The sequence below is a fragment of the Octodon degus genome, unplaced genomic scaffold, assembly GCF_000260255.1.
Source record: "Octodon degus isolate 3935 unplaced genomic scaffold, OctDeg1.0 scaffold00075, whole genome shotgun sequence".
Classification (NCBI taxonomy): Eukaryota; Metazoa; Chordata; class Mammalia; order Rodentia; family Octodontidae; genus Octodon; species Octodon degus.
In genome coordinates this window covers 3159139-3185660 of record NW_004524651.1, presented here as the reverse complement: position 1 = coordinate 3185660, position 26522 = coordinate 3159139, and the positions used below count along the sequence as shown (strand labels likewise).

General features: G+C 43.3%; 1 protein-coding gene across 6 annotated transcripts in view; it reads left to right on the top strand.

Moving 5' to 3' along the window:
- Greb1l (growth regulation by estrogen in breast cancer 1 like) overlaps positions 1-26522 on the top strand; it is a 213995-nt gene that overhangs the window by 131848 nt on the left and 55625 nt on the right. For all 6 annotated transcript variants that reach the window (XM_023720352.1, XM_023720355.1, XM_023720354.1 and 3 more), the window contains exons 7-12: positions 1092-1211; positions 17412-17540; positions 20172-20285; positions 21073-21192; positions 22131-22268; positions 24280-24465. In XM_023720352.1, coding sequence (XP_023576120.1) covers positions 1092-1211; positions 17412-17540; positions 20172-20285; positions 21073-21192; positions 22131-22268; positions 24280-24465 — 807 coding nt within the window. The remainder of the gene's footprint in view (positions 1-1091; positions 1212-17411; positions 17541-20171; positions 20286-21072; positions 21193-22130; positions 22269-24279; positions 24466-26522) is intronic.

The window sequence follows — 26522 nt, the reverse complement described above, 5'->3', positions numbered from 1 at the left end:
AAAAAAAATTTAAAAAAAAAAGATATATTTATTCAGTGCTCAATGAGAATTCATGTTTCTATTGGAGAATAGCATTTGTTAAGGAAGTTTCATTTTTATAGCAGTAGAAATTTAGAACTGGACTTGTATATGTTTATATGCACATGTAAAATATATAATAAAAATACATAAATGCAAATGCATATATGCAAAATATATATGTATTATACATATTGTATATAATACACATAGTGTTGGCCAAAGTACAGTACCTTTTTATAGAAGGTCATAGCACAGATGCTTGAGAAATCAGCCTTTGCCCTTTGTGTACCCATCAACTTGGAAGCCCTCTAAAGCTTTGTCGTATGCAACTGTGTCTATTTCTAAAACTACCATACAGTAATTGTTTGGCACTTACAGTCTAACAGGCTGTCACAGTATTTGCCACCCATCTGAATCGGTGCAAAGCACTGTGACAGTGTCCTACCAGAGTCCCACTGGTGTTAGATACTTAATATGAAGTGTAGCTGGGCATGGTGGTGCGTGCCTGGGATCTTAGGCCTCAGGAGGCCGAGGCAGGAGGATCACCAGAAGTGTGAGGCCAGCCTGAACTACAGAGCAAGACCCTTAAAATGAAGCTTGCAAGTACCTAATCAGTAATTACTTTGAATATTGTCCATGTTCCTTTATTAAGCACTTAGAATAATAATTTGAGTCTTATTTCCCTCTGTCTGGACATTTCTCTTCACTTCTCTGTTTGGACATAAGTTAAGGTTGAATAGGAAAGGTCAAAGGTAGCCTGGAAGACCTAGGTTACTGCTCTGCTTTTAAACCCTGTAAATCTTAGGCAGAAGGTTAACTCACTTCACTACACTGGTTGGGAGTGGTGTCCCCCAGGAACTAGTCTGTGGGTTCCTAGAGTCTGATTGTGCTTTTCCTCCCACACACAACAGCTATGCGTGAGGATGAACATCTCCTCGGTGTCAGAATTAGGGGCTGAGGATCTCTGTTACAGTAACAGCTACCGCTTAGGCAGGAGCAGTTTGCGTTCTTGTCACCTATGTGTACCAAAGAGCGGTGCTTCATATAATCTAGCTTTCACTCCTTTTCAGAATGTAGAAGCCGACAATCCTCTACTACTTGCCACTCTATTAAACCGAACTCTTCAGTATCAACCGTCACCCCCGAAAATGGGACAACTAATGGATACAAAGCAGGATTCACTCAGACAGGTATGGGGTATTCTCTTTTGGCATTCCAACCAGCGATATATATTTAGTGAAGTAATCTTAACCTTAGTGTTGGCCAGTTTGAATAGAAATATTTTTTTAAATGAAGGTATTACTTGAGTTACTTGAGTATTAGAATTAGAGATCAGCATTTAGATAGGTCAAGCTGTATGACCAGGACTCATGTTCCGGCAGTCCCTCCAGTGCTAGAGGATGGAGAAAGGAATTGATGTCGGGTAGGAAATTGAGCTCAAGCATAGATGTGACACTAGGGGTGTCTGATAATATTCAATCAGTGAAAATCCAGATGTCACAACTGTCAGGTGCCGTGTACCTAGAACACACTATGAAGACTAGCGTTCCAGACAAGTCTCTACATAAACACGCAGAACATTGTGGAGAGTGGTGTACCAAGCGGAATACAGCACAAAGGCTGTGGATCACAGTGGAAGACTCCAGGGTCTCATTTCTAGTGTACAAGAGAGGGGTTGGTTATGAATAACAGATAAAATGCTGGCACCTGAGAAGTTACAGTGGCAGGGTGGGATGGTCAGAGCAGCACATCCAACAGTGAATAAGCAGATTAGCTACTAGCCCAAGGCTTCTGGCAGTGGAGAACACCGGCCCAGGCCATGAGGTCAAGATAGGACTCCGAGCGGGACCTGCATGGCTCCAGGTTGCTATAGGCTGGGAGAGGTAACCGGAAAGATCCCTGGAGGGAGTTTTCCAGACAGCACTGGAGGAAGTTACTCAGAAACAATGCATTCAGACTATAGGCAAGAAGGAAGGTACAGCATTTTAAAAGAGTTTGTGAATTTCTTTGGTTTTTTGTGCTGTGCTAAACTTCACAGCACGTGTGTTTCTCCAGTGTTCACCCAGCCACAAGAAATTAGAAGGAAGGCTTTCTACATGCTTAGACTCTCCTCTCAAATCCGTGTGAACTTGCAATGAGCCAGTACATTGTTTCTGCACTTTTTTTATGTATTAATACAGGGTCTACAGGGTCTCACTGCACAGATTGGACTCATAGTGATCCTCCTGTTTTCAGCCTCCCAAGCTCTGGGATTACAGGTGTGCACCACCATGCCCAGTCTCAGTTGCAGCCTCAGCGTGCCCAGGAGTGGGGATTGAACCCCAGTCACTGGGCTCTGCCTAAGCAGGTGCTTTAGTCCACTGAGCTATCTGGCCAGCCCTTTCTGTTTCTGTACTTTTTGATGGGAATGATTATTAGAATATGTCAGGAACAATACAAAGATGTTAAAGCTAATCGTACCTGGAGCACTTCTTGCTGTGTATGTGCCCACACTCAGCCCTCAGTCTGGAATAAAAAGGTCTGACTTCTAGTCTGTGCAGGAGACACAGGTAGACCCATGACCTAAGAGGAGAGAACATTTCCCCTTAGAATAAGTAGGAGAACATCATGTCACTGGGTATTCGAGAAAGAAAACAGTTGGCATTCAGCTCTTGACCTTGAAAGATCAGCCTTCACTGCATTGGTGACAAACCTACATGTCTTTCCTAGAATGTTATTTTAGCAATTTGATGTATTCAGTGGTGTATTAATCTGGCGTTGGACCTCGAGTCTAATCAAATGGAACTTTAAACTACAGTATTAAAATTAATATTTACTTCATTCCAACAAAAATATATCTAGTGTTTATTATGTCCTAAGAGGCTTATCAGATGCTATAAAGCAGGGACCTACTGATTTAAAAACCACTCAGAAAAGGGATTAAAAAACAATAAAACATGTTTATTTTCCTATGAGGGAAAGATAAATGTGTAAATAACAAGGTGTACCTGAAAACAATGTGAAGATATTAAAATGCCAGTAAGCAATAAAATAATTTCACTGTCCCAGGCAATATGTCTTGGAAACAAGTTTCATTCTGAAAAAGGAAACTGGAATTTCGCAAAGATTTTGGCTTTCACAGAAGAGTCCCCAATTCCATGATGAGACACAGGCTGGGAGGGAGAAGGTCACTTGGCGACTCACAGGGAGCTCTAGTCCAGGGTTCCCATGAGCTCTCTTATGGGGCGAAAGAGGCCATGTAAGGCCAGGGAGATGGCTCAGCAGAATAAGCGCTTCCCTGGCAAGCGCAAGGGCCTGAGTTCAATCCCCAGTTCTGCCAAAAAAAAAAAAAAAAAAAAAGGGAGAGAGAGAGAAAGAGACCGTGTAATCAGGAATCACTTGCTAACAAGTTTAGGTGCAATCCAGGGACTCTGCGGAAGCAAGTGCCTCCCTAAGTAAGGCTTTGTATTTAGTGCTTGGTATCGATGCATCCATGTTGGTAGATGCTTCAGGCATAGTTCCTCTAGTGCATGCTAAATGCAGTAGGCTATGAGAATTTTATGTGAGCATCTTTTACACTCACAGATTAAGATTCAGCTTTCTCTTGGAGATTCCCCCCCCCCCCGCATCTTAATCTGCAGCCCGTAACCAATCCAGGGAAATATTTTCTCATTTTGACTGAAAGCAGCCATGTCTAGGTCTACCTACATCATCTACACAGTGTACACAAGTGCATACGCATGCACATTGTGTTTAATCAGAGCAAGGATTCAAGAATACATGAAAAAGAAACTTCTTCTAACCCAGGATCTTAAAAATCTCTCTGTTTTCTTCTAAAGGCGTTATTGTTGAAGTTTAAGTCTGTGGGCCATTTTACGTTAATTTTCGTGTATAGTATAAGTGAGAGTCTAAGTTGATCTTTGTTTTTAATCCCCCTGGAACTGAGACTAGAAGTGAGGTCCTTCTCACTGAGTTACACCCCGCCTTTTTTTTTTCTTTTGGTCCCCCTAAGTCACTGAGTTGCCCAGCCAGGGCTCACACTTTCACTGTCTGTCAGCCTCTCAGAGCGCAGGGTTCCAAGCTGCACCCCCGCACCTCGCTCTGTGCTCACCCTTTCACATGTGGCTATTTAACTGTCACAGGCCATGTATTGACCAGACCGTCTTCAGTGAGTGGCACTTGTCAGAGATATATAAATATAAGGATTTATGAAACATTGATAAAATGGTCCTCATCAAAATTCAGAACTTTTACTGTCCACATGACACCGCTAAGAAAATGAAAAGATAGACAACAGACTGGGAAAATATTTGTAAAACACAAATCTAACAAAGCACTAGTATCTAGAATATATGCAAACAGTTATAATCCAGTAATGAAATAACAATCTAATCAGAACACAGGCCAAGGGATAAGTACAACAGTGTGTGTAACAGTGTACCTCACAAGCTGAAAACAGCTCAAATCTTCAACAGAATGGAGAATAAAGATGAAGATATTTATGTAATAAAATACAATATGTCTCTTAAAATGAGCAACTACCTGCATCCTGCTCTATAGGTGAATCTTACAAATCGTGGTAGTGAGCCGTAAAGTGCAAAAGACCCGGCCCAACAGTTTCATCTCTATGATATTTTTAAGAAGGCAAATCTATGGCAAGGTGTACGCCTACCACAATGACTACCTCTAGGCACAGGAAAGAAGGTGGGGTGGGGACAGGGAGAAATGAGGCTTGTGGCTAGCTATGGGAGGTATTTCCTTTCATTTCTTTCTCTTGACTTAGACAGTGGTTGTATTAGTTGGCTTTCTGTTACCTGAGATAATCAACTGACGAGGAGAGGGTTGCTTTGGCTTACGGTTGCAGAGGTACCAGTCCGTGCCAGTTGGCGCTGTTGCTTTGGGTCCCGTGGTGAGGCTGAACATCATGGTGGGAAGTGTGTGGTGGAACAAAGCCGCTCGCCTCACAGTGGCCAGGTGGCAGCTCTACACTCAAGGCAGTGCTGCAGTGTGGTGCTTCGTGGCTGACCTTGTCCTCTGAGAGAGGAGGAGGAGGCACAACCCCAGCTGGAACTGGAAGTGCTCAACGCATTTCTGTCCCTGCTATCTCTTGGCCTTCTTTGTTTGACTTCCAAGCAGATAGAGCTTTCATGCCGCTTCCATGTCCGCAACATTCCGGGATGTGCTGCACCCGCCCCAGGCTGCCTGGCTCACAGACCAAAACGCTTTGCTCCCACCCCCAGCCCATACACCTTCTCTGAGCCCAGTGACAGCTCCTTAGAAGGTAGCTTTTGTAAGAAAGCATTATCTATCTGTCCCTACAATGCAGCTGTGTTCATACATAAGCTCTTTAGGCTTGTTTTCCATTGGATCCTGATGTGTGATCCTGAGGCCCAGGTAATCCAAAGTTCTTCCAAATTGGCTCCTCATGAATATTCATTTAATGCTTTACCAAAACATTCTCGGCTTTCCAAGTATGAGCCACTTTGGCTAGCAGATGTTCCCCTTCCCAACTACATGCTGTGGTCAAGAGCCATTCTTGGTCTTCTCTCCAGTGCATCCCCAGAGCCTGGTGTAATGCCTGGCATAGAACAGGAGCTGAGGAAATACTCGATGAATGGATGGATGGGAGGAAGGAAAGAAACGAAACCAGTTACCGCTTCCCTCTAAAACAGGAGGGGGAGGCTGGACGCCATGAATACACTGGAGAGAGTTCTCTTGCAAAAGAGAAACACAAGTATTTGGCAAGAACAAGGAAGAATGGCCCTCCTTGTAGATATAAGAAAACTGTAAGTCCTAACACTGACAAGTCATTGCCACCTGTTACATTAGCCAGAATACTTAAGGTGATAATGTACAGTGCTGATGAGAACATGGCGGAACTGACACACTCTGGCAGGAGGAGGTGAATGGTGAGGTGACCTTTCAAGAATGTAGTTTGGCAACTTGTAATGAGAACATTAAAAATATTTATACCCGTTTGCTCTGGTAATCTCACTTGGAAAGATGGTCAAGAGCATGATGCAAAAGGAGAGGTAAGATATCGTTTTGTGTTAACTAAAAAGGAGAAGCAACTTAGTACAGTCATGGCACCCCCACGTGAGGGGCTAAAAAGAATCAGGAGCGCTGTGCAGCCACACAGGAAATAATTCTGCTAAGAAAATTGATATTAAAGCTCTTGTATTTATTACAACATGTCAAAAGGTAATGTGGGCAAGGTATGTGCTAAAAGAAAAAAAAAAAACAAAAAACAATGGCTTACCAGAGAAGTGTCATTTTAGCACATTTGTTTCGGTCTTTGAATTTTCACCTTTCATAGATGAAACATTCAGAACTTCTTAGAACTAAGCCAGAAGTACTATAGAGGTCAGTAGGAAACATCTGCGCTTCCCCCGTTTTTCTTCAGCGTTCTCTGCATGTGTAGGAATGCAGGGAGTCTAGCTTGTGGATTAAGTTCAAAATAAGGTGAGAAAGTGACAAAACTAGAATTCAGATCTTCTTGTTCCCTCCTGAGCGGTTTCTGGCCAGTGACTGGGTAATAGGCAATGGAGAGGCGAAGGTGGGTCCTTCCCCAGCTGGGGCTCTGTAAAATGCTCCTGTATCTTCAACTTCTAGAGAAGTGTAAGAGGCAGGGAGCACAGGGGGGTGCACCGAGGGCCAAACAGCAGGAGCAGATCTAGTCAGCATTCACTTTTTGAGCAAAAGGGACTTCCTTTACCTCCCATCTGAAACAGCAGCAAGAGGTGCCACTCAGGACTCCATGAGAATCGGGGTTCAGGACGCACCCGTAGGGCTGTGAGAGGCAGTGACTGCATGAAGGTGGGAGAAGCAAGACGGGATGAGCCTTCTCGGCCCCAGCTGGCTGGCCTCAGAGGGCTCCCAGGCCAGGGCACAGGGAGGGCGAGGAGCAGCGGGGCCAGAAGCCCGAGTGGAGCGGAAGGAAGTGATGCCTATATGTGAAGAACCCACTTACGGCTGAGCAAAGTATCATCTGCCAGGATTAAAGGAAACTGCCCCGCGTTCACACAGGGCCAAGAACGGCAGCTGTTCCCAGCAGCCAAGCAGGAAGCCCTTGCCGCGCAGGGAGTCGAGCACTTGCCAAGGACTGCTCTGGGGTTGGAGAACCGTTTGTCTTAGACTGAGTACTGCCCCAATCCCTCCAAAGATGTAAAAGCAAAGCCCTAAAGGAAAGCAAAACAGTGCAAGCAGCCAGCAACCTTTCTTCTTTTCCTTGCCCGCTTCTCTTCCTTCGCTGTGCTCAGAGGCGGGCTGAGCCGGCCAGAGTCCGGGTGTGGTGGCGCACACCTGTAATCCCAGCGCTGGGGAGGCTGAAAGCAGGAGGATCACTATGAGTCCAAGCTGTGTAGTGAGGCCCTGTAACAACCAAATACATTTTTTAAAAATTAAATATATAAAAAAATTAAAGATATAAATGAGTTAAAGGCAAAAATATTTTTTGAAATACGATGCTAACACTAGTCAAAAGAAAACAAGAATGCTAAATTAAGAGCAGGCAAAAGAGATTTCAAAGTAAAGAATGTTACCAGAGACTAATTTCATAATGATACCGGGGTGCAAATAATAAAGAATAATAAACCTAAAAGCTTATGTATAATGAAACAGCTTCAAAATACATGAGGCAAAACTGACAATTCTTTTAAAAAAATAGAAATCTATTACAGTCAGGTATTTCAATATTTCTCATTGATTGATGGAATAGGTAGACAGAAGATCAATTAAGATTATAGGGAATATTTGTGCAATACTACCAACCAACTTAATGTGCCATTTATAAAATATTCCACTCCACAGCAGTAGAATAATGTTCTCTTCTAGGTCACACAGAACATTTACCAAGCCAGAGGAAACAAGATATGTACACAGGACAAAATAGGCATGAAGTTGGACATAGTGGTAAATGCCTGTAATCCCAGAACTCAGGAGGCTGAGGCAGGAGGATTGCCACAAATTCTGAGCCAGCCTGGGGAACATGATGAGTTCAAGGCCAGCCTGCACTACTTAGTGAGTGCCTGTCTGAAAAAACCCTAATAAACAAACAAACATGACATTTGTAGGCCATAAAACAAGTTCATATATTTAAAGCAATTCAAGGGCTGGTGAGATGGCTCAGTGGTCTAAAGCACCTACTTAGAACAAGCTAAGCTAAGCAAAGCACAGCAACCGCGGTTCAATCCCCCAGCACCACATGCCAGCCAGCCCTGCCCCCTGGTGGGCTGAGCTGGCCACACACACACAAAAAATACATAAATAAATAAACAAATAAATAAAAATAAAAAATAATAATAATAAAAAAATAAAGCAATTCAAATCACAAAGAATGTTCTTTGCTAAAAACAGAATTAAATCAGAAACCAATAACAGAAAGTTCTCTGGAAAAAATCCTTAAATATTTAGAAACTAAATAAGATATTTCTGAATAATTCATGAACCAAAACAAAAAGTTGTCCATATTGGATAGTAATCTAAACCTCATGTATACATGCACAGGGCTTAAAATAGCCAAAAAAATTCTGAAAAAGAATAGTTGGAAGGCTAACTATGCCTGATTCAAGAATTAATATAAAGCTATAATAAATCAATATTGTACCAGCAAAAAGACATATAAAGATGTAAATTATTTATTAATAATGTGCAATCTATTATTAATCTCATGCTATGTATTGATTTCAGAAATATTTCTCTAAAATTCATTCTGTCTACATCTTATATCTTTCGCATTTCAATATTTGTCTGTAATTTTTAATATGATATATAATTATTAATTTTAAATAAAGTTAATGAAAAAAAGACACATAAAGAAATCAATGAAACAGAATGGAAAGAATAGACCAGAAAGTCTAGAAGCAAACCCATACACCTAAGTACATCTAGCTTTTTAATGAAGGCATAAAGACAGTGCAATGAAGGATGGATAGATCTTTCAACAAATAGTGCTGGAGCCACTGGAAGTCCATGTACAAAAACATGCATTCTGGACCATAGTTGATACCATATGTAAGGGTTATGTGTGATTGTATAGTGACAAATGGAAAAATACATTATTAGAATTAAAACATGTTATAACTCATATGGGTCGTAAATCAAAATGTAAAACATAAAACTCATAGAAGAAAACAGGAAAAATATTTGTGTCCTGATTTAGGCCAGGATTTCTTAGACACCACATCAAAGCACAGTCCATAAAAAAACAAAGTGATAAATTGGACCTTGTTACGGTTTGTGTGCATTTGTCCCCCAAAAGCCTTATGCAGCCATTGAGGTGCAGTTCTACAGTTTGTGATTAATTCATGATCCAAGGCTGGGATTATGGGTCTGAGTACTGCTGGGATTATGGGTCTGAGTGCTATCCCCATCCTGGGGTGGACACCCTGGATGTAACATAGGAGAGGCAGAGAGACAGACTTGTTCTCTGTTGCCATCATGGCCACTGCTCTTCCTATTTGCTCTTGCTCTTTGCTGCCACCATGAAAGGCTGCTCTCTGCCATGTGCCTTGGAGCCAGCCAAGTATTGACTGAAACCTCTGGTAACTGTGAGCTGAATAAACTTTTCTTCCTTCATTTTGGGTGTCGGGTATTTGTCCCAGCAATGAGAGAAGAGTAACTAAGACAGACCTCATTAAAATTAAAAATATCAGTTCTTCAGAAAATACTATTAAGAGAATGAAAAGACAAAAACCACAGTCTAGGAAAATAATTTTTCAAATCATATAAAGACACTGCATCTAGAATAAACAAAAGGGATTATGGATTAGCTTATGGTAAAGCACCTGTCCAGTATGCCGCAGGCCCTAAGCTCTGTCTCCAGCACAAAGAAAAACCCAAACTCAACAATAAGAAAATAGCCCAATTTTAAAAATAGGCAAAAGATACACAGTTAACAAGTACTTTGAAAATATGATCAGTACCTCTAGTGATTAGGGAAATGCAAATCAGACTAACAGTGGTGCGCCACTCAACACACCTGTAACAGAATGGCTTACGATGGAAAGGCTGGGGGCTGGCGAGATAGCTCAGTGGACAGAAGCGCCTGCTTAGGCAAGGGTAGGCAAGATCAGGGACCACACGCAGCGCCAGCCCTGCCCCCAGGGCGGGCTGAGCAGGCCAGAGTCCGGGTGTAGTGGCGCACGTCTGTAATCCCAGCACTGGGGAGGCTGAAAGCAGGAGGATCACCATGAGTCTGAGCTGTGTAATGAGACCCTGCAACAACCAAATACATTATTTTAAAAGGAAAAACTGGGCCAGAAATATAATTACCTGCCGAGTAAGCACAAGTTCCTGAGTTTGATCCCCAGTACCAAAAAAAAAAAAAAGGAAAGATGGTACCAAGCATCAGGAGAATGTGAAGGAAATGGCAACTACTGAGAAGCCAGTTGTGGTGGCTCATGCCTATAATCCCAGCACTCGGGAAGCTGAGGCAGGAGAAACCCTGGAAGTTCAAGGTCAGCCTGGGCAGCATAGTGAGAACCTGACTCAAAAAAAAAAAAACAAAAAAAAAACTCATGAATACACTGCTGAAAACCTACTTTGACAAAGAGCTTGGTAGTTTTCTCAAAAGGTACATATACACCTTCCATTTTGTGCCTCCATCCCATCCCTAGGTATTTATTTATCCAAGAGAAATGGAAATACGTGGCCATGCATGTTAATTCTACATAACACTGATCGCAGCTTGCTTTGACATAGCCAAAAACTGTAACTAGCTGAAATGGCTGTCAACAGGCAAGTAGAGCGGTGTATATCCGTGTAACGTAGTACTGCGCATCAAGAAACCCTAAACAGCTGTCAGTGCAACACAGATGAAAGAACCCAGGTCAACATAAGAAGTAATGCTGCACGTGTTAAACTTCAGGTGACGCAGAGTGCTCTACCGTGACAAAAGGCAGAGGAGTAAGAGTGTGGAGTTTGAGTGGGGAGACAGGCAGAGGAGGGGCGGTGACGTGGCTGAGGGCCCGGGAGGGAGACAGACGTGCCACTGCAGTTGTGGTGACGGTCCCGTGCGTGTGCGCACGCGATGAGACTCACCCCGGCACACTTCAGCCAGTTCGGCTTGTCAGTTATGCTTCCGTAAGGCTATCTTTCAAAACCAGGAGCATAAAATGAGAAGATATCTGGTTCAACCTTAATTTTAGAGTAAAATGAGTTTGTATTTTAATTACCCATTCAGTTAATCAAAAGCAAAACATAGCTTACACTACGATGAAGGCCCCGAGGGCAGTGATAGGAATATTGTTATCTGTATTAGCAGGGCATTTCTAATTGGAGTCTGGATGTGAAGGTAGGTCCAGTGTAACTTAGGAAAGAAGCAAATTATTATAGCACCTATGTTTTATAACTTGCTATAAAAGCAAATTATTGAGAATCTCTTCTGCCATAGGGGGTCGAAGACAAGCACGAGAGCTCATAAACACGTTCCTGGGTATCAGAAAAGCCTTTAACAAGATGTATCAAAGCACTTGCTGAACATATATTCTGCACCCTGTGCTAAGCATCCTGTTACTGTGGGGTTTTAGTACCACTTTGCAGTTCATAAAACAGAGTCTAGTATTAACTTAGTGTTTGGGGGAGGAAGAGGTTGTAAATGGCAAAAATCAAGAAGTAAATGCTCTTTCCTTTAATTGGTTTTCTTTATTTAGAAAGTGCCCCTCCACTTGCATCCCAGGGATTCTGGGCTAACACGAGTTATGGCTACTGCTGATAATGAAGAGGAAAAGGAGATTATTCCTCATTTTTCTATTTTATTTCAGTAGCTATTACAAGACAGTCCTTGTACTGGGAACTGGGGATGCCCTCAGAGAGCTCGTGGTGTAGTGGGAGAAGCAAGAAATTAGAAGCAGCCAGCCAAACAGCTAGCAGATTAAAGCGCCTGCAAGCAGGTGCCGGGGCCGGGGGTTCCCTCCTTGGGCCTGCCATGCGGGCCCTGCCCCCCGGACGCGCTGAGACAGGGCTTGAGATTGGGCGTGGTGGCACACGCCTGTAATCCCAGCTCTTGGGAGGCTGTAAACAGGCAGATCACTAGGAGTCCGATCTAGTAGTGAGACCCTGAACACTCTGTAGACCCTTCCCTAAAATACAAAAATAAAAAAAAAAACAAGAATTCTCTAATGAAGTCTTCTGAGCCTCGATTTTTCTTTGAAGAAAAATCTCTCTTTGAAGAGAGTTGAGGATTTGGTATTTTTTCTCTAACTAATTCAGCGCCTTGTTATAAGTATATTTAGATTTTATATCTCTTCTTGAATGAGTTCTGAATCTGCTCTAGAAATTTGTCTATTTCAGGTCTGAGTGCCGGTAAGATAGCTCAGCAGACTGAGTGCCTGCTTATGCAAGTTCAGGGACCGGGGTTCGATCCCCAGCACTACATGCTGTGCACTGAGCCAGCTACCAAGTCCAGGTGTGGTGGTGCATGCCTGTAATCCCAGCACTGGGGAAGCTGAATACAGGAAGATCACTACGAGTCCAAGATGCGCAGTGAGACCCTGACTAAACACATAAAAAAATAAATCAAATCAGATTATCTGATTGAAGTTATCTAGGTTGATGACTGTCAGTCTGCCAGAGCTGCTGTAATAACACCGATGAAAATTTTATTTCCTCACCCTCTGAGAGGATAGAGGTCAAAACTGAGATGTTGGCAGGGTTGACCAGATGGCCACCTTTTCAGTGTGCCTCCCGTTGTCTTATGTCTGTGTGTGGGCATCTGTGGTGTCTCTTCCACTTCTTATAAGGACATTATTTCTGTTGGGTCAGGTCCCCACTGGGTGACTGACTGCCTTTAACCCTGATTACCTGCCAAAAGACCCTGTCTCTGGGTCCCATCACATCCTAAAGTTCTGGGGCTTAGAGTCGCAGCACATGAACTCTGGGGAGGCACAGCTGGGTCCCTAACAATGGAACACCATGGTTCACAGCATTCTGTACAATTCTTTTTCTCTTTAGGGCTAATGATGGCCCCTCTTTCATTCTTAATTTTAATAACTTTCTCTCTCTCCCTCTCTCTCTCTCTCCCTCTCTCTCTCCCTCTCTCTCTCTCCCTCTCTCTCCTTCCCCCTCCCCCATCATTCTAGAATCAAAGGAAGAGTTAAAAGAATTAAAAATGTGTACCACTCGAAGAACAAACTTTATATTTGCTAATTTCCGCAATTGTTTCTTATTCATTTCTTTCCTGTTATTTTTATTCATTTCTGCTTGCTGTGGACTCAGTTTGTTCTTCTATTTTGAGGTCTTAATATAGGTATGTGCAGCCACACATTCCCCTCTAGGTCCACATGGCCCCCCTTGGCCACCAGTTACACCTCCCTGGATCCCACAGCTGCATGTTTTGCATCCACAGATTTAAGCAGCTGCTTATCAGAAATATACAGGAAAAGCCAGGTGGGATGGCTCAGGCCTGTAATCCCAGTGCTTAGGAGGCTAAGCCAGGAGGATTGCTATGAGTTCTAGGCCAGCCTAGGCTACGAAGTGAGTTCAAGACCAGACTGTGCTATGGAGTGAGACCCTGTCTCAAAAAAAAAAAAAGAAAAAAATCAGTTGTATTGAACATGTACAGACCTTTCTCTTGTCATTATTCTCTGAACAATAAAGTTTCATACCTATTTATATTGCGTTACAGTGAGTTACTCTGTATTATAAGTGACATAGAGTTGGTTTATAGAAGGGAGCATGTGTGCAAGCCTGAGGTACACACTACTGCACTTTGTGTACGAGGACTGAACATCCACACATTTCCCTTTCTTCTGGGTCCTGGAGCTGCTTCCCTCAGATGAGAGATGACTGAATGTCTTTAGAGGCATCCCATAGGTTGTGTTTAATTTTAATTTATCTTAAAATGATATCTGATTTTCCTTGTACAACTTTATTTTTTCTTTATACATAATTGTCTCAACAAAGTCTATTGAACAGGTCATCTTCATTGCTGATTTGAATGCTGTATTTTTCTTATACTAAATTCTCATGTGGGGCTGGCATGATAGCTCAGTGGCCTAAGCCCCTGCTTAGGCAAGCACAGCGACTGGGATTTGATCCCCTGCATTACATACCATGCCAGTCCCGCCCACAGGCGCACTGAGACAGGTGTGCTGAGCCAGTCACTGAGACCACAAGTAGTGGCGCACACCTGTAATCCCAGTGCTGTGAAGGCTGAGAAAAGGAGAATCACTACAGTCTGAGCTGTGTAGTGAGACCCTGTACCAAATACATTTTTTAAAAATTCTCATTTGTATTCACATCTATTTCTTGCTGTCTTTTTTTCCATTACTTTGTTTGTATACTAATGTACCAATACCACAGTGTTTTATTCAGTGAGATTTTTAAACATATATCATCCTTTGAACCTCTCCTCCTTTCTCTGATTTTTCAGAATAGGTTTAGCTATGCTTGTCTATATATTTCTGTATATCAACATTATATTTGCCAGTTAAAACATTCTAATAATCCTAACAGTAATTTTAATAATATCTAAAACTGTTAGTATTTTCCTAGGACCACATTAAATTTATAAATTAACAGGCTGATTGGCATCTATTAACATCTGAGTGTTCTTGGTCAGAACATTATATGTCTTCACATTTGTTCAGGACTATTTTCATGATCTTCGGAAATATTTTTTATTTTAGACAAGATTGGGCATGTTTAGGGTGGTATGGCCATGGACAATATATTTTTTATTTTAAGGGGCCCAGGATATAGCTCAGCAGCTTAAGCACCTGCCTGGCAAGTACAAAGTCCCAAGTTTGATCCCTGATATCAAAGGAAAAGAAAAGAAATACTTTTTATTTTTAAAATGTTTAACTTTTATTTAGTTACTTATTTAGTTTTGGTACTGGGATTGACTTGTGCTTGCCAGGTAGGTGCTTAAGCTGCTGAGATATCTCCTTGGCCCAATATGAATTTTTTTTTTTTTTTTTTGGCAGTACTGAGGATTGAACTCAGGCCCTTGCGCTTGCCAGGCAAGCACTTATTCTACTGAACCATCTCCCCAGCGCCCCAATATGAAATTTTTAAACATAATAAAAGAATAATATAGTGAACTATCACCATGTTTCTGCCACCCAGCTACAACATCACCAGCACATGGTGATTATTATTTAGTATTACTTATTCTGTTAATACAAGATAGTATGTATAAAATAATACAAAGTTTTCTGATATAGTCATATACATTTCTTATTAAGCTTATCCATAAGCATTTTATCTAACTGTGGGTTATTATTTATTTATACATGAAAACATTTCTATGCTTTCATCTTATGACTCTGTACTATTATTATTATTTTGGTTTTTTTGGCAAAACCCGGGGTTGAACTCAGGCCCTTGTGCTTGCCAGACAAGTGCTTATTCTACTGAGCCATCTCCCCGGCCCCTATTTTTTAAATATTTGTCCTCATTTGAATTGAATTACTGTTCCTCATAATTTGTCAAAGACCTTGCCTACGTATTTACCTGGACTATTTATTAGGAATATGCTAAAACTGAGTGCACTAAAGAGCCTGCTTAGGCCAGCTTAGCAAGAGCAGGCACCCCAGTTTGATCCCCAGCACCACGTGCTGTGCCAGCCCCACCCCCAGGGCAGGCTGAGCCAGCCACAGAGTCCGTGCTATGGAGGCTGAAAATAGGAGGATCACTATGAGTCTGATCTGGGTAGTGAGACCCTGTAACCACCAAATACATTTTTTTTTTACCAAATACATTTTTTTAAAAATAAAATTTAAAAAAATTGCAGCTATAAACTGGTCAGGAAGCTACCAATCCTGTTCCACGCAACATGGGATTGTGGCCAGAACCATAATAACCCACCTGTGTCTTGGCCCAGCAAGCTTCCCTGGGATTTCTGTCCTGAAGGCTGTGGGAAGACAGGCGAAGCCTGGGCTGCCTTCTGTCTCCCGCAGCTTTGTCGTGGTGTACAGCGAGCGCTACTCTTCGGGAACCTGAGCAACTCTCCCTGGTGATCACCTAGGTCAGGCCCTGAGTTAACAGTTCTAAGCCATCAGGGGACCGTTACGTTCATTTTCATATTCTTACCAGCAGCCCTGATTTGATGAGTCAGGTATCGGTCGTGATGGTAAAAAATAATTCTTTAGATGACTTCTAAATAGCACCGTGGTATTGTTCTTTAGATCGCTTTGTTTTTCAGACTCACAGAGTTTAAACACACCCTTTGAACACTTTCCTGTCATTAACTGACACAGCTGTTGTGCCAGAGCAAACTGGGGTCTTGGGAGCTTTTATTCAATAAGGAAAACTTACGTATTTATTTATCTGTTTGTTCGTTTATTGCCTTTTTGAGACAGGGTCTCACCATGTGGTTCAGGCTGGCTGTGAGCTCATGCTGTAGCCCAGGCTGGTCTCGAACACACAGTGACCTTCTGCCTCAAGTTCCCCAGTGCTGGGATTACACATGTGTGCCACCATGCCCAACATAATGGGAAAACTTCTTTTGGCTTGAGGTGTGTGCGTGCACACACATGCACTGTACTAGGGATTAAACCCAGGACCTTGCACACACTAGGAAAGCACACACGACCACTGAGCCATGTCCCCAGCACTTTTTTTTTTTCCTTTGCAGATCCGAGGATTGAACTCAGGCCCTTGCACTTGCCAGGCAAGCGCTTATTCTACTGAGCTATCTCCCTGGCCCCTTTTGTTTTTTATTTTAAGACAACGTGTCAGTATGTTGCCTAGGCTGAGCTTCAAGTGTGATCCTCCTGCCTTAGCCTCCTGCGTGCCTGGGATAACACAGGCATGTACCACTGTGGCTGTCTTGGCTTGCAACTTCGTTTGCTGTAGCCTTTCTCTGAAATTACATGTGGTATTCCTGTGCTGAATTAATTTCTGACACCAAATAGTGGCTTGCTTTTGGGTGCACCTGTACTGTGATGAATCAACACCAGTTTATTAAAAGAATTAGAGCAACTTCCAGAGAAAATATTTTCTCCTAGATTGCATTACTTGTTTGTATGATACTTCTTGAATTAAAAAAATTCATAGAGATAAACATATCTCATTAAAATACAGTGTTTGGGGATATATGAAGCTTTGATGTGGAACATATCCTGATGACGGGTCACTTGGATTTGACTAAGTCAATGACTCCTGCTACCTAATGAAGCCATCCCTGGCTCACAGAGTTGTCATAGGGACCAAGTGAATTAACTCATGTGAAATACTTAGGACATCATGTCTTCTCGAGAGTGTTAAATAAGTAATTAAACCTGACTACAGAGAAGCTGACCTTTCTGAAATATCAGACGAGTTTAAGGAAAGAACTGGAATTGTAGCATTCTGCTTTTTCTCAGCTCACCTTTCTTAAATGACCTTCTTTCCCACATCCATAATGCTGTTACTCATTTAAACAGTCTCTCTCTCTTTTAATTTATTATTTTTTAATCTCCTTTTTAAAGATTCTCCAGTTCTCAGTCCAGCTAGTTCTGCAATCAACTTAAGTGGCGCTCAGGACCTGACCCGGAATAAGAATATTGTGAAACCACTGGCTTTATCTTTGCAGACGATGGGGAAGACTTTTGGCCCAGGTGATGTCCCTTACTTACATTTCTTGGGTAAATGCATAATTTGTGAAGGATGTGTGTGACGTCTGTCACCACTCGATATTGCACCAAGCTTTGTGTTCTCTCTGTGCCAAACAGAGGTCAGAAGCACATGTGCTGCCCCGGAGAGATGCTGCAGCTGAGTCTGTTCAAAACACAGGTCTCGGGCACCTGCTGTGACTAGCACTATGAAGCAGGCAAAAAGTGTTTAGGATTTTAGGAAATAAAAACAAATATTCTAAAGCCAGTATTTAGGATATAAAAACAAGGCATAATGCAAGTGAGGATCCCAAGTATCCTTGCAGTCTGCTGAGGGAGAGAGGTCTGTAACGAGGCACCTTCAATCCTCAATATTTCAGGAGTAAGCAGGAGTGAGGTTTTGGAGGAGTTTGGGCTTCAACAGCAACAAGACAGAAGAGTGGAGGAAAAGGCATCTAAAATTCAAGGATAAGGAAGAAAAAAAAGGTTAAAGGAAAAAGGAGGGAAAGGAAAGGGGAACAAAAGCGTAGTGAGTGCCAGGACTCCCAGCACTTGGACTCATGAGAATCACGAAGTGCTCAGGGCAGAGATGGGCAAGAGGGGAGGAGGAGAGAGCCACGGGAGGTCAGGCGAAGAAGCACTTTTACCCTGTAACTCACGGGAAAGCGGATGACAGCAGTCTGGCTTGCACTTGTGCTACATCCTTTTGGCAGCCACGTGTATGACTCTAAGGGGGAGGAAAGCTAGCTGGACATCATTTCGGGAGGCTGAGTGAGAAAGAATGGGGTCATTGGCCAGAGAAATGGGCCGGAGTGGAGGAGGCAGATTGGAGAGCTGCCAGGGAAGAAAAATCAACAGCACCTGAAGTAATGTCAGGAAGCGCCTTGGTTAACAAAGCTATCAGGGGCTAGGGAGATAGCTCAGCAGGTTAAATGCCTGCCTGGCAGGCACAGTGACCCATATTGGATCCCTGGTACCGCACGCTAAGCCAGCCCTGGAACCCTGGGTGCATCAGGCTGGCCACCGAAACCAGGCATGGTGGTGCATGCCTGTAATCCCAGTGCTAGGGAGGCTGAAACAGGAGGATCACTACAAGTTTGAGCTGTATAGCAAAACCCTGCACCAAATAAATAAATGAAAGATTTAAAAAGTTTAAATTTTTAAAAAAGCCATCAAATGAAAGGCTGATTAGCTTCATAATGTGAGGGTTAGTCCGGCAATTCTTTAACCCTCTAATTACTCTTAATAACATAAGAGAAGAGAAAACTGGTCATTATGTGGCTCCTCGCAGGAGTGAACAATACAGAATCCTTTTGCCAGAAAAAAGGGGAAAAATGGCTTTGATCAAGCCTCTGTATCTGTTTGCTTATTGCTCATTGCTACAGGGGACAAAGAAACACTAACTGACACATTAGGTATCCAATCAGCAAAATCCTGGAAATGGAACATTCTGCCAGATTTGCAGAATGAAAGAAAAATGAATTATAAGAAAAAAAAAAAAAAAGAAGGGGAACCCTATAGATTGAAAGAGGTTTAAGGGATATATCAACTAAATTTAGGGGTATAAATTTTTTTGAATCTCAATTTAAAAAAATAAGAGCTCTAAAAACCATTATGGAATAACTGAGAAAAATTGGAAGACTGATGGGATGATTGATATTAATAATCAGGGGCTGGTGAGATGGCTCAGTGGTCTAAAGCACCTACTTAGAACAAGCTTAGCAAAGCACAGGGACCGCGGTTCAATCCCCCAGCACCACATGCCAGCCAACCCCACCCTCTGGTGGGCTGAGCTGGCCACACACACACACACACACACACACACACACAAACATATTAATAATCAGTGTTATAATTTTATATGTAGTAATAACACATTAGAAGTACATCTTTGAGGAGAAAATGTTCTTGGAGTAACACATGTAGAAGTACTTATGGATGAAATTATATGACAAACGGGTTTGCCTCTGAATGCCCCAGAGCATGTATGTGTGCGTGTGCAGGGGAAAGAGGGACAGGGCAGAGAAGAAGTGTTGGCTTTGTGTACAGAAACGGTGACACTGCGTGTGGGTAGGTAGACGTTTATTGTGCCGTTTTCCCGCCCTTTGCAAATGTTTGAATTTTTCTGTGATGCAGAGTTAAAACAATAATAATAATAGTTTTCCCTCATTCCGAAGACTCCACTGAAAGTCATTCTGTCGCCAGGCATGGCGGTGCACGCCTGCAGCCCAAGCGCTTGGGAGGGCGAAGGCCAGCCTGGGCAGCACAGTGAGTCCCCTGCTTTCTGCAGAGGTGCCTGCCGCCATCTGACCTACCTCACCCTTGAGGATTCAAGGAAATCTCGCAGCCAGTCACGTACTACACAGCAAGACCTCAGTTCAAAAAAGCCAAAGGGAAAAAAAATGATTCTGAAAAGTCCCTTGGGATCTTAGAAAATGGCTCTCAGAAAATGTATTCTTTTAGTTGACATCCACGACACCTAAGGACAATGGAGGCAGTGGGTGGGTGCTCTACGTGACTGGGTCGAGGCCTGTCGGCGCTGTCTACTCGAATCCTCCAGAGCGAGGCTGATGGAGGGCAGCAGCACGCAGAGCGTGTCCTCCCTCCGGTGTGAGCAGCTTCTTTCCCGTCCCGCAGACGCTGCCAATGGGAGCGGGAGCCTTGCAGGGAAGCCGGCGCCCAGCTTCACCCCAGCCCGCCCCGGGAGCTACTCCTTGTCACCACGACCCAGCTACGCAGCTGTAGACCAAGGTACAGCACCCCCTGGAGTTCTGCTCTGGAGCAAGGCAGTGGAGCCGCTACAGATTTCTGAGCGATCTCACACACACTCTGGAGATTTTCCTTTGCTTGTCGTACAATGTCTTGAAAGTTTTAGGGCCAGCTAGATAGCTCAGCAGGCTAAAGCGCCTGCTTAGGCAAGTGCGGGGACTAGGGTTCGATCCCAAGGCCTACTGTGCTGGCCTCACCCCCTGGGCGCCCTGAGACAGCGGCGGACACAAGCCTGTAATCCAAGCACTTAGGAGGCTGAAAACAGGAGGATCATTACAAGTCTAATCTGTGTAGTGAGACCCTGTAGTCTCTGAATTAAATATATTTTTTTTAAGTTTATGCTTAGTCTGAATGATCATATTTAAATATCTCAGTGACTTTGCCTGGCAGAGCCTACCTGGTAGTAAATGTTGAAACAAATGTATAACAAAACATCTTTAAAAGTCATGGATTTGGCTGACCAGGCTGCAGGACTCAGTTTTCCTCCTTGTATGTTATTCCTCCAGGCGTGACACTTGTCCTGCAACTTCACAGAGTTGGTTATAGAATCAAATGAAATAATCTGAATAAAATTGTAAAACAGTATATAGCTTCTTAGGTGTCAGTAGTATGGTGCTGGATTGGTTGATGTGCCTTTTTCCAACTTTATTTTTACCTCCAGAAGAGTAGCTTAGACTGGAATAAATCAAAGTAAAGACCCTGTGTCACTTTGGCATTCACTTTTCTTCCAAGTTATGGAAGATGAAGCTATCTTTCTTTTTGTCTTCAGCTGCCATGTTCACTTCTGGGCCACCAAAGAAACGGCACCGGGGATGGTGTCCCGGCTCCCCTGTCCCCCAACCTGGTTTAGTTGTACCTGTTCCTACAGTTCGCCCCCTTTCAAGAACTGGTAAGATTTTAACAAAAGATAGATTTTAAAGTTTTTTCTTTTGTTAAGCTAACAAGGATGTCTTCTAGTCCCATTCTTTCCCTGAACTCTGGAGGGTGAATTTCCGTCCTGGCATCCAAAATTTTGTAAGGACATTGACAACAGCTAATATTCTGTCCCCGACACAACCCCTTCCCTACAAGCACATGTGCCACCACAACTGACCTGCCTCTGGCCTTCGGTGCAGTCCTAATCCGTGGCGTGAGAAGCCATTCCCAGAGCGCTACATCTGCCCTTCAGTGCCCTGGGTCTGGAGGTGACGTGTGCTTACCACTCCTGGCCTGCGTGCTTCTGTCCGGGGCTGGAATCTGCAGGACCACCCTGCTCTCCTTCCTGCTCCAGTTAAATATTCAACTGTTTGTCTGCCTTGTACTAAATATATGATTTTGAAGACACAGTGAGATTCTTTAAAACCTTAAGTTTGCGTAAATAAATAATTTTTGAAGACCTCAGCGATCTTATACACACAGAGAACGATGCCAGTGAGTTAACTGTTTTTCTCGGAGTGGGACTGAGTAATGATGGAGCTGTCTGTCTTCATGTTTGTCTGAACGTTCCAAGGGCTGTACAATGGGCACATAGACTTTTCATAACCTAGGGAGTGGGGAGAAAGATACCAAACAAGCCCTAAAGGTCGTGTATGGAAAAAGAACTAGAATAAAAACTATTTAATGCCAAATCGTAGTTCTCTCCCAGTGATATGAGCGTGGTTAGTTTTCTTCCCTTTGTTTTGCCTACTCATAATTTTGCATAATATACATTAACTACTTTTTTAAAAAAATACAAAACCATTAGATTTATAAAACTTCTGTACTCATAAGTTGAAAACCACATTGTTTTTCACTGTATTTCCTTCAGCTTTCATGTCTAATCCTTTTGTTAAACAACTTTTTTTCCAGAACCCCTTTTATCTGCCCCAATTCCACAGACCCCATTAACTGGAATTTTACAACCTCGGCCCATTCCTGCAGGGGAAACTGTAATTGTTCCTGAAAACCTGCTGAGTAACTCAGGAGTTAGACCAGTAATTCTGATAGGTAAGGCCAAGGCATGCCAGGGTGCCTGTGTTCTCTGGAATCCAGGAGTGCTTCTCCATGTCATTGTATGTGGTCATTTATACCCTTATTGATTATTTGAGCTTTGATTGGTCAGTGCCTTCATGCTGTATTAAACATGTGATGAGAAGCCGACAGTAAGGCAGGTCTTCTTGCCCTCCAGGAACGCTGTTTGGCCGGGATGTCTGGCCCCTGACCAATACTAGGAGTGAGAAGCATCACAACGTACTGTTAGGAAACAAAGGAAAAATGCAGAGGTGGGAGCTAGCAGAGGCCACAGTCAAGAGCTCTGATAACTCAGAGAGAGAACACTTTCCTCTGCCTGAGGGCCTGAGAGGACTTCTCAGAAGTGTCTAAGCCAGATCTTGAGGCTGCTAAGAGTGGACAGGATGGGGAGGGGACATTCCAGACAAGAAAGCCAAACCACAGGGCAAAGAAACCAGCTAAGCCAGTTACCAGCCTCACTCACAGGGGCCAAGGAGCCCCATAGGTGGAGAGCTGAGCCTGGGTAAGCACCTTCACAGGAGTGTCCCCAGAGTCTGTGTGGGGACAGCCTACCTGAAAGTGGAGGGATAGACATATAGAGGCCCCCAGATCACAGGGCTAATAGAGTGTATTTCATACTCACATGGAAAGTCCTCTCCACTGGGGCTAGCCCAAGCCAGGAGGGGACTGTCTGCATTACCAGGAGAACACAAAGAGGGTGTGATTACCCAAAGGGTCGTCTGTTCTTGAGGTTGGCCTCAGTTCGCCAGCTTGGTTTAGCTTCCAGCCCTGTCCTCTATCAGGCCCCTTTCCACTGGTCCTAGATGTGTAGGCATTGTGGGAATCCCCCTTGTTTAAATCCTGCATGGAGGGCTGGCGAGATAGCTCAGTGGACTAAGCGCCTGCTTAAGCAAGCACAGGGACCAGGATTCAATTCCCAGCACCACATGCCACACTGGCCCTGCCCCTGGGCGCATTGAGCTGGCTACCAAGTCCAGGCCTGGTGGCACATGCCTGTAATCCCAGTGCTGGGGAGGGTGAAAACAGGAGGATCACTGAATCTGAGCTGCATAGTGAGATCCTGAACCACATACATAAAAAACAAACAAATAAATAAATAAATCCCACATGGTTTCATGGTTTGGGAAGTTCTTTCTGGACCATAGTATAGTGCAGCAAAGCCTTGGAGAGACACATGAAACTTGGAATTCTTTTAGAAAGCCTTTCAGAGGAATTGTCCTGTCCACCAGACCACCAGAACGTTGTATTTTCAACATAGTTGTGTCTTATCTACTTCTAAGATAACATGAGGCTATTTACTGACATTAAAGAAGAAATCCTAACTAAAATCACTAAGAACAAAAGGAGTTGGAACCAGGCATGGTAGCACACACCTGAAATCCCAGCACCTAGTAGGGTAAAGCAGGAGGATTACCATGAATTTGAGGCCAGCCTGAGCTACATAGTGAGTTTGAAGGCAACCGATACAACAAAGCGAGAGAGAGAGAGAGAACACCACCAAGCACAACTAGCAGAATATGACTGTCTGTCAATCACTGAATTTTGCTGAACAGATTTTTTCCCCAAAACCTCAGGAAGTGAAACATGTCATTATGGTTCATTTACTTTCTCATCTGAAAAGAGATATGATCAGGAATTTTCGCAGAAGATATTCTATCATCACTGTTTTACAAAAGGACAGAAACACTTTGCAAACTCGTCCATCTTCTATGGCAGCAGGATAACAGTAACATCCCTTCGGTGGGAAACAGAAAAGTGATTTCAATATCTTGCTTCGTGTTCACCTGCTTTAATAGAGAGATAGAGCTTGTAGAATCCAAGTGAATTGTGGGGCCGGAGTGTTGGAGTTGTGTGTTCACTTGTTTTGGTAGCCATCTCAGAGGGCAGGGAATGTTGTGGCGCATCTTCCTCCCTCATTCAGCAAATGTGATAGGTTGGATCTCAGAAGGCAATGCTGTATTGTACTGACCTGCTTCTGTTGGGGCAGGCTATGGCACTTTACCCTATTTCTATGGAAATGTCGGTGACATTGTGGTGAGTCCGCTGCTGGTGAATTGCTACAAGATTCCACAATTGGAAAACAAAGATTTGGAACAATTAGGGTTGGCTGGCAGCCAACTCCTGAGTATGGAAAATCTGATCCTTCTGACGATACAGTATCTCGTGCGGCTTGGTAAGTTACTTTGGAGCCTCCTTTGCTGGGGACCATTTTTATGGTGCAGTGCTGTTTCCTTTCTTTGTCATGTTCGTCCACCTGTCTGTCTGTTTGCCTTCTTGCTTCTAGCATTCTTCTCCTTCAGCCTCATCCTCTGTCACTTTCCCTTTCCTCTCCTCCTGGCTGCCTCCTTCCCTGCTGCGTCTTTGCATCCTAACAAAGATGGACTGCTCCCCCTAGCGCCCTCCGCGCTCCAGAGCAGCTGCTGCAGGCAGAGCCCAGCCTCAGCACCCTTGCCCCGGGGACCTGGCCAGGCTGACTTCCCTGAAGCTCGCTGTGAAAGCATGGCTGTTGTTTTAGACACTTTATTTTCCAGCTTTCTGACTAACCTTTTCATTTTGTTTGTCTGCTTTCCCTACACCCAATTTTTTTCTTCTGCTACACCCGTTTCCCATAGCCCCAGGTTTTCCTTCACGTAGGCAGTAACTATGGGCTTCTCTGGAAGGTTCTCCAGGGTTAGGTAAGGGGGCTGCCTAGGTCATGAACCCTTCACTTTCCCTGCTGCTGTTGCCCTGGAGCCCCCGTGGATGCATGCAGGTGTCCTGACAATACTGTTGTTCGGCAGCATTTACATTGAAATGTCCTTTATTTTGCAAACCACAGCAAGCCACTGAATATGCCATCAAATTATACACTCACTCCAGGAATCAAGCTGCTGATTTACTTAGAAAGATGTTTGAGATGTAAAATTACACAGAAATGATTTTGTATGCACTCTCCTGATTTCTTCTTAGTGTTGGGGGAAAAAAGATGTCTTAAAAGAACAGTAAAAATACTGCAATCAAACAGCGTTCACAAAGCACAAGTTTTGCCAGCCAGGCTGGCCTCTTAGCATCAGGTAGCGAACTGTCCATGCCCAGACATGCGAGGTGACCAGCTCCCCTTTGAGAAGGGCCGTGGAGCGTGTACAGCTTCCCATGAGCACCCCTGTCAGGCCAGACCTGGGCCCTGAAGACCATGCCTAGAGGGAGGTGATAAATCGTAACAACACCTGGCTTCACCACTCTTTCACCTCTCACTTGTGGTGATTTTAATTTGCTCCATACAGACTTTGGACTCAGATGGTCTTCAAACCCTGAAAGTAGTTTCTAGATTACCCAGAATCAGTTAAAAATAAATAAATAGAAGTTCATATACATCAAGCCATTTGCTGTATTTTTTTTTTATTTTTATTTTTTGCTTTAGTACTGGGAATTGATCCTAGGACCTATGCACCGAGCTGCACCCACAGCCTCTACTTTAAATTTATGCCTTATTTTGAGATAGGCTTGCTGAATTCCCCAAGTTGCCTCAGCCTTCTGAGCCACTGGGATTAGTCACTGTATCATTTTTTCAACCTTCCTAATGATTTAAGAAGCCAGAGTCCCAGCTAATTAAATAAACCACATGGTCAAAATAAAACTCCTTTCATTAAGTGACTAACAGCTCTTATCTTTTCAATTTAGAAAATTTCCATTCAATTACAGAAGACTTTTTCTGCCCCCAGGATCAGCTCACTCTCAAATTTTACCCAGTCAGAGTTCTCAGCACCCAACACGAGCAGCAGTTTCTTCCTTTCCTTCTCTTTCTCCCCTCCTTTGGTTCAGCTTATTCTTTTCTTTTTTTGTACTAGGAACTGAACACAAGTCTTTGCACTAAGTTATGTCCATGCCCCTTTATATAAATAGAGATAGATAGATGGAGAGATAGACAGATAGATATAGGGTTGTTCTGTTTTGTTTTGTTTTGTTTTGTTTTTTCGGAACTGAGGGTTGAACTCAGGCCCTTGCACTTGCCAGGCAAACATTTTTTCTGCTGAGCTATCTCCCCAGCCCCCACAGCCCTTTATATTTTAAATTTCTTTTTACTCTAAACTTTGTAAATTGGGATTTCTTTGCTCTTCAACTCCTGTTCAGGAGTCCTTGAAAAACAAAATTGGCCTTCAGAGATTTTCAGTGCAATAAGGATAAATGTAAGAGGGGCTGGAGAGATGGCTCAGTGGTCTAAAGCACCTACTTAGAACAAGCTTAGCAAAG